At 39.5% G+C, this 8,798-nt stretch overlaps 1 protein-coding gene across 2 annotated transcripts; it reads left to right on the plus strand.

Moving 5' to 3' along the window:
* The first annotated feature begins 436 nt into the window (after window positions 1-436).
* Window positions 437-7,435, plus strand: LOC138957391 (uncharacterized). Of its 2 annotated transcripts, none has more exons than XM_070328513.1 (5): window positions 437-994; window positions 1,520-1,611; window positions 3,223-3,337; window positions 3,985-4,133; window positions 5,489-7,435. In XM_070328513.1, exons 1-4 carry the CDS (start codon window positions 817-819, stop codon window positions 4,035-4,037), a joined length of 438 nt encoding a protein of 145 aa, XP_070184614.1. In that variant the 5' UTR covers window positions 437-816; the 3' UTR covers window positions 4,038-4,133; window positions 5,489-7,435. The 2 variants fall into 2 exon arrangements, with proteins under 2 accessions (XP_070184614.1, XP_070184613.1); XM_070328512.1 differs by having other exon boundaries at window positions 451-994; window positions 3,223-3,447.
* Window positions 7,436-8,798: the final 1,363 nt, after the last annotated feature.

Below are 8,798 nucleotides of genomic sequence, written 5' to 3' on the forward strand. Positions count from 1 at the left end.
AATTGTTAGTGCATCCTCCTGCGGATGCTTCGTGCTAAAATTGCACTTCCATTAAAATATTGTACGCTCATGTCAACTGGTACTATATTTTCAATTGTTTCTCTGTCAATTTCAGATGTTTGTTTCCAATTACTTCAGTATCTCCCTGTTGCAATTCCAGGTGATTCATTATGCATGTGCCAATCAGTTTGAGGTGTTTAATTCTGATTCCTGTATTTACAGTGTAAAATTAAAACTATTGTTTTCAAACATTCCTATGACACCTGGTAATGGTTCTGTGTTTTTTTGTAATTTGTATTTTGTTTTTCTGCAATAAATATTTGAAATGGATCTGAGACTGACTTACTACTTTTAGCACTCTTTTTCACCACATTCCCACGTACAGATATTGCAATATCAACTCTTCCTTTCTACCTGTTTCAAACAAGCTCTATTTTTTAATTAAAAAGTTTTTTTTTCTTGTGGCTGTTTGATCAATTATGGCAAGCATTGACTGAAATAAACCATTTATATATATCCAGCACAACATGCAATTCATTAACTTTTGACCCTAACCTTTAACACTTCCCAAAATAAATCTTTGGTGGACATTGCATCGACGCTGTTCATTTTGAATGAACATTTTTCTTGTTAGATCAGTGGTCTATGCCGGCGCATAGTTGTGACTGGATCAACTCGCTGCGCTCGCGGTAAGTGCTGACAACCGGAAGAAAGCTGCATTCCGAAAAAAGTCACTTCCGTTTCGCCATTTTTCGATGATGCCAGAGAAGTGAACCATGATTTCAAGATGCCCGGTGCAAATTGTTGTATGCCTGGATGCAGCGTGAGCTCACTAAGATCTTCAACGCTTATAACTTTCCATGGTATACCAAACGGAAAAGCGGATGCCGAATGGAGAGCTGCTCTTCCACAAAATCAACCGTGCTGACAAGCTTTTCAACCCGAAGAATGCGAGGATGTTCCCGACATTTCAAAGAAACATGCTTCAAATACGGTACGTAAAAAAACTAGTAATATAGCGAAAATAAGCTTTCATCTGATTGTCTGTGCTGTGTTGTTTTGCTTGTAATGCTTCAAGTGACGAAGCTCTAGTAGTATCAATCAATCAGTATGAAGCTTAGTACTTGTACTGAACTTGTAGTAACTAGTACTTTTACAGCTCGCAGACAAAAAATAACACAATCGTATTCTGAATCATACATTGACAAAGGCGTAATTCTGAGCTATAATTATTAGGTAATGGGGGAAAAAACCACTCTTTGTTCTTGTGATAATGTGTTTTTGAATATATTCTAGTAAACTTCTGGGTTAGAAGTAGAACTTAGATTTCTTTTGTTGTTTTACTCGGTCACTGAGTCAGTCTTGTTCATTCTTGACAGATTTGCAGTAGTGTGTTTTACTAATTCTTGTTTCTATTTCAATAGATCTAAATGTATAGGTCTGTTTAGTTAATTTAACTTATAATTTCGACTCAGCATTTTGAACATTTTCTTTGCATGTTTTTTTGCTGGGCCTACAGGCAAGCGAGCACTCATTCCAGGAAGTCTACCAACCAACCATGTGCTACAGAAGTCAGTAGAAACACCAAAGACTCCAGCCAGGAAACCCCCAGTGAGTAAAAATTGCTGTTATTTGCCCAGTATAGTATGCTATTAGTGATACTGATAGTGATAATATGCTACTTGTAACTCTTTTGTGAGTACCGGTACATGTATACTGGGTGTTTTCTCAGTTTTGTCCGCTGTCAGTGTGAGATTTATATTGTGGTATAACCTGTTTTTCTAGTTTCATGGTTTAGCCACGACTCACTTTGAATGAGGGTCATCTGCCAGGCATTTAGCTGATTATCTGATAAGTGATATTTTTTAATTTGCTATTTATAAATTACAGTTATACTAGTAAACTAACACTGTCGCACAAAGTATGTGACTTTAAAAAAAGATTTGTTTGAAATCATGTGAGCTCTGTCCACTAGATGATGGAGAAGGGAATTTTTCCAGTTGAGTCTGCAACATGGATTTTTTCTCTCTCGGATAACAAATACAGTATGGTAGGAAAAATTTAGGGTTGGTGTGGCGATAACTTCTTCTTCTGCGTTCGTGGGCTGAAACTCCCATGTACACTCGTGTTTTTACGTGTATGACCGTTTTTACCCCGCCATTTAGGCAGCCACACGCCGCTTTCGGAGGAAGCATGCTGGGTATTTTCGTGTTTCCATAACCCACCGAACTCTGACATGGATTACAGGATCTTTTCCGTGCGCACTTGGTCTTGTGGTTGCGTGTACAGTAGTACCTGCCATATCCGGTCACCCATTAGTCATTGCAAAGGTGACCGCAAATATCAGGTGGCCGTTCATTACAGGCCCCCTCCTCCTCCAAAAAAACCAAAAAAACACGATCAAGTTTTCATGAAGAAAAGAAAGCGATCATCCACGAGCCGCCGATTCATTGTCTCTGTTAGTTTTGCTTTCGTTTATACATCTTAATTATTTGCGTGTTTAACTCGATCGTCTTGGCTAAGCTATTGTTTCGTATGTTTCTATGTGTGTTGTTTGGATTATTATATATGTATTTGAGTGTCAGATAAACAAGTGTTTCAAACTCACATCAGCTGTGATCGATCCGGAAGTGACTGCCGTAAATGTACATGTATGCGCATGTCTGTATTTACAGTTTGCGCATGCGTAAGTATTCATGTCGTCTGCTCGTGCTGTGCCGTCTGTGCACACAACACACACACACACACACACACACACACACACACACACACCACAGGCGCTCGCCCGCGAAAGTGACAAGTGGCCGTTAAGTGGCCGCTCCTGTCGAGTAAGAGGGGCACCTTAGGGCAAAAATCAGTGACCGTTGACCGCGTCAGACAGGTTAACGGCCATTAAGAGTCAATTATAGAAGGAAAACTCATTAGTCATGGGAAAGCTGGCCGCTCCGGGTAGGTTCACGCCCACGAAAGGGCCGGAAATGGAAGGGACTACTGTACACACGAAGGGGGATAAGTCACTAGCAGGTCTGCACACAAGTTGACCTGGGAGATCGGAAAAATCTCCACTCTTAACCCACCAGGCGGCCGCAGCCGGGATTCGAACCCTCGACCTTCCGATTACGAGGCCGACGTCTTACCACCCCGCCACAGCGCCCGTCGTGTGGCGATAACAATAAAGATATGTCATAGTGACTTGACTAATTGATTTGAATTCTGCTGCAGGTCAGTCGCCCCCCACCTCCTGGTTGCCTACTACAACTTCGAGGAAATACGACAGGACACCCTTCAGCTTGCTGCACCATGGTGTCTCTTGGAGAACAGCAAGGAACAGATACAGGTGGGAATAACCGAAGCCAGCCAAGTGAAACTGTTGTCCTCTACGTTATGATTACGTACTCCAGCAGACATCAACTTGTGGTCGACGTGCGTGGGTTTTGCTCAAAATACGTAAGTATTCGTCAGTGTTTGGCTTCTCGAATTAAGTTTCAACTTAATCTCTGTCTCGAACCACAGGCGGAAGGTATCGTTCACTGGACCACTACTTACATAGAAAGACTATACTGAACGAATCGTCGGTAAGCTTACCACACTGTCATACTGTCATACTCATAGTGATATCACTGATACATTTGTACAGGTATTAAAACATGGCTGTTTGCTGAAAAAATCGTTGTGAAAAATTGTAATGTCTCTGAAGTTTGATTCAGTCCGTCATTCATTTTGATGGGAAGTCAACCCTTGGTGAGGCTAATACTAATATTGTTTTGATCTGTATTCTGCCAGTGCCATTGCCAACTGCCATTGTTGTTCTTGTGGAGTTCTAGAACAAGCTCTGGTTTGAATGACCAGCTAAAATTAATGCTGATAGTAAATAAGTACATTATTTTTGCATTAGCGGGGTATACAAAATATTTTATTAAAAAAATACCGCATGGTTTTGCTTGATCAAATCATTTATCAGCTAACAATATGCTTTTATTTCAGTTGGACCTGACTTGAGCATGATTCCGTTGTCTCCGCAACAACAGCTTGATTGAGATACAGGCATGTCCAGTTTTCAGCAAGTGCAGGCTGAGTGTGAAGATCTGATTGCTGATCTAGACACAACATAAGCTGCTTGACACTATTCCAAGGTAAGCGAGAAGCTTTGAAAATAGTTACTTTAATTCAGTAATGCGTAATTATGTATGCAATACTCCTGCTGGTGAGTTCACTACAAACAGGTACTACATTAGAACTAGAAGAATAGGTTCCACAAGAACATTTCTGACTGTTGATGCCACTAAAACTCTCGTTACATCCTGCATTCTGTGTAGATTAGATTACAGCAAATCCCTTCTCATAGGCTGCCCTGACTCCACTCTCCAACCCTTGCAAAAAGTACAACACTCTGCAGCACTCCTCTCATGAAAGAACTTCACTGGCTTCCTGTGTCTCAACGTATTAGGTATAAAGCTGCCTGCTTCTGCTACAAGATCATCTCTGAATCGGCACCTGCCTATCTTTCGGAACTGGTCTCCCTCTCGCACCCTTCATTCTTCTGCTGATGCTCGACTTCTCCGTCAAGGTTGCTTTAAACGCAAGGCTCATGGCTTCCGCACGTTTTCATATCATGGCCCTCAGTTATGGAATTCACTCCCCTTTCTATTACGTCACTCTCCATACATTTCATCTTTTAAGTCCAATTTGAAAACTCACTTGTTCCAACAACATTACGGATAGTTCCTTAGGCCAAACAAAAAAATAGTCTGTTTACGGTAACATCGGCCCAAAAAAATAGGGTCGGTAGGTCGGGATTTTTTTTTTCTCCAAAAAACATCAAATTATTTTGCCAAAAAACAAACTTTGTTTTAAAATTTTGATTTTTTTTTTTTTTCCCCAAATGCCAAAAAAAAGTCTAGGGTCGCGCAAAAAAATAGGGTCGGTCGGGATACCGTAAACAGACTTCTTTTTTTTTGGCCTTAGCATAGAGTCTGGGGATGTGAGATGTGCATGATGTGTTGTTTGAATCTGACAGTGATTGTATGAATTTTTTATACACGTATTGTTGTCACGCGCTTTGAACTTCTGATAAGGCGCTTTATAAATGCCCGCTATTATTATTATTATTATAAGTAGATACACACTTGTAAACTTATGTTAGTTTTCACACGTGAGCATGAAGTGCCTTTATGAGAAATGTATAGTGGCTTGCAATATTGAATTTGAGGGATGTTTGCAGTTATGTAATATATTAGCACAGCTCAGTTTTCTTCAGGGTTCCGTGAGAACAGTGAAATTCTCCTTCGAGGACTGAAAAATATCTTGGATAATTGGTCTTAATTGGGGGGGGGGGGGGGGGGGGGGTGGGGGGGGGGAGATTTAAAACATAAGTACATTCACATGTGTTTTTCATTTTCACTGTGTAAAGGTGGGGAGGTCCTTCTCTACTTGTTTCTTTGTTTTCCCATTGACATATATTTTGTTCTTGTCTATATTTTTTACATAGGTGCTGTCCTCATCCCCAGCCGACTGTTTCCGCTGAAGCCGTGAAGGATGCTTCTTCATGTAGGCGTGGACATCTTTTTCGTCGCCGTGCAAGGCTTCCAGTTCCAGTACCATATAATTTTGTGAATACTCTGGGGACCTGTCATCAACTTTGGAAGGACGCTTTATTTTAACACTTTGTACCCCATCTATGTTGACCAAGATTTTTTAAGCCGAGACCAGCTGTGCTGCAGCAGGTCACTCAGAATTGTAGAAACTGTATCAACAGGCTAGAATCCTGGCGTTAGATCAACGTTACAGGAAGCGACTGAAGCTAACAGTCTAAGCAGGATGCAGATATGTGCCGAATGATAACAGATGCAATGTACATAGTGACTGTGTGTACCTGGGAGACAAGGAGTTAAGACCACATCTGAACTGAGGATTTAGTCTCTCCATAATCAAACGCTGAAGAAGATTTCAGAATGAACTTTGTTAGATAAATTATGGTTGTTATGATCGTCACATTTTAGGTCCCCCCCTTCCCCCCTTTTCAAACTTCCCCGCTTTTCAGACCTTACATTTTTGGATTTTCTGTTCACAACCTGTTGTACATTTACCTAGATATTAAGCAGATTTCCTCCTTTATAAGACCAGCTTATTTTTTTTATTCTTGGAGGCCTGAAAAGGGTGTTTGGAAGGACACTGTATTTGTTTGTTCGAAATTCAGAATTCAAATAATTCTTCATCAACGAGTTATTACTGCCTCACCATAGCAGTTAGGCCAGTCTTACTAACTCTTACTTTTATTAATGTGCCGTGATGCAAAGACGTTGAGCAGTTTTCAGATGTTTATGAATCTAGGGCTTTCAAAATTTACTGACATACAATACAATACAATACAATAAAATAACTTTATTAATCTCTAAAAGAGAAATTGCATTGCTGAGCTTTTGTGTCCGTAATAATAACATACATAAAACATTCAAAAATAAACATTTGTTCTTTGTCATGCATACATTCTTGTGTTCTTATACATTTCTTCATGTTGGACTCCATGACTCCATGACATCCAAACATGAAGTTCAGTTACCCCTTTTTGAGTCACTTGAGAAAAAGTGACTCTATGTAATCGGTCAGTGTTAGTCTGTCCGGCCGGCCGGCCGTCCGGCCGTAGACACCACCTTAACGTTGGACTTTTCTCGGAAACTATCAAAGCGATCGGGCTCATATTTTGTTTAGTCGTGACCTCCAATGACCTCTACACTTTAACGATGGTTTCGTTGACCTTTGACCTTTTTCAAGGTCACAGGTCAGCGTCAAAGGAAAAATTAGACATTTTATATCTTTGACAAAGTTCATCGGATGTGATTGAAACTTTGTAGGATTATTCTTTACATCAAAGTATTTACATCTGTAGCCTTTTACGAACGTTATCAGAAAAACAAGGGAGATAACTAGCCTTTTCTGTTCGGCAACACACAACTTAACGTTGGGCTTTTCTCGGAAACTATAAAAGTGACCGGGCTCAAATTTTATGTGAACGTGACTCATTGTGTTGTGAATAGCAATTTCTTCCTGTCCATCTGATGCCTCATATAATATTCAGAACTGCGAAAGTGACTCGATCGAGCGTTTGCTCTTCTTGTTAACTTTGAAGGTCACATTGTGGGCGAATTTTTAGCAAAAAGTTGGAACATGGTATGACTGTTCTTACTCACAAGGGAAGTGATTTTGTTATTTACTGATTTTCATTTTGTGTGGCCTTCTTTCACCCATTTAATCATTCATAAATGTTCATACCCAAGGGAAGTAATTCACATATATCTATGGCCAATGTTTTCACAGGGCATCTATAGTGTGGATGAACACTGTCTCCACTCAAAATAGTCCTTTGCTATTGTACATTGTGAATCAGCATTTTTGTTTTTGTCCTGTTTGAATAAAGTGCAATCATTTTACAACCAAAGTGTTAATGTTAAAGATGTTTACATAATGTGTGAAGGATGATGCATTTGAAAACTAATATTGTTAAATGTAAATTGACCTGTGACAAGTCAGCATAGTGCAATATCCAAGCATGAAACCCGCACACAATTCCCAAACAACATGCTTTCTTTTCCACAAAATTCCATCCAGTGGAAAACAATTATGTGAACGTCATAACATGGTTTTTACATTAATAATCAAGCCTTACACCAACTAAAATGGTGTTAATAGGCATTTGAGCAAGCTTTAACACCAACATAACATGGAGTTAATAGGCATTTGAGCAAGCTTTAACACCAACATAACATGGGGTTTTGCATGTTATACCAGCAATAACATGATGTTAATCACATTACAAGCAAGCTGTAACACCACCAAAACAAGCAGTTTTGCAAGTTAAGTCTACGATAACATGATGTTAATCACATTACAAGCAAGCTGTAACACCACCAAAACAAGCAGTTTTGCAAGTTAAGTCTACGATAACATGATGTTAATCACATTACAAGCAAGCTGTAACACCACCAAAACAAGCAGTTTTGCAAGTTAAGTCTACGATAACATGATGTTACTTGGCGTTAAACCAAAGCTTTAATGCCATCAAAACTTGGAATTTTTGCATGTTACAGACATGCTGTAACATGGTTTAACATGATGTTTTGACCGTCGCAAAACGCGCTGAAATTCCAGGCAATTTCGCTGCGATAACTTCAACAAAATCCAATCAAAATCTGGCGTTGTCGTGAACACCAAAATGTGATAAACCCATTGAAACTTGAAGTTTTGTTGGGATTTTGAGTAGTTTTGTAAGATACAAAACGCCACTTTTCGCCCAGTGTTAGTAAAACTCCAGATCGAGACGGAATCAGATTCGCGACCAAGACAAACGAGAAACAAAACAACTCTAGAGGGAAGACACTGACTCCATTTTATTTCTTTTTTATGCTGTGCTGATACTTGTGCTGTTTACCATTACAATTATTATTCTCAAGTAAATCAATACTTGTTTTTTGGGTTTGCTTATAAATAGTCGATCTGATTCAATTTTGATTTCACAGTCAAATGTTTTGCAGTTTAAACAAGACTTTAAGTGTAAGCTCAAACTTATAAAATTAACAACAACAACAACAACAACAACAGCAACAAAAACAGCAACTACAACAACAAAAATAACAACAACAACAACAACAACAAACAACATGCATAATCATGTAGCCTAATTGTTACATTGGTAGATCTTTAATTAACTTAGTGTAACTCAGGGCCGGACTAGGTAAGTACTAGGGGGGGGGGGGGGGGGGGGGAGGGGGGTTTCGATTCAAGATTAAAGGGATGGAACTACA

The sequence above is a fragment of the Littorina saxatilis genome, unplaced genomic scaffold (assembly GCF_037325665.1).
Source record: "Littorina saxatilis isolate snail1 unplaced genomic scaffold, US_GU_Lsax_2.0 scaffold_741, whole genome shotgun sequence".
NCBI classification, from domain to species: domain Eukaryota; kingdom Metazoa; phylum Mollusca; class Gastropoda; order Littorinimorpha; family Littorinidae; genus Littorina; species Littorina saxatilis.

What these genes read in the sequence shown, in the direction of transcription:
- LOC138957391 (XM_070328512.1), top strand. Translation starts at nt 817, where the DNA reads ATGCAGCGTGAGCTCACTAAGATCTTCAACGCTTATAACTTTCCATGG. An exon ending in AGAAACATGCTTCAAATACG is followed by an intron (nt 995 to 1,519) that starts GTACGTAAAAAA and finishes CTGGGCCTACAG; the next exon opens with GCAAGCGAGCACTCATTCCA. An exon ending in CTCCAGCCAGGAAACCCCCA is followed by an intron (nt 1,612 to 3,222) that starts GTGAGTAAAAAT and finishes ATTCTGCTGCAG; the next exon opens with GTCAGTCGCCCCCCACCTCC.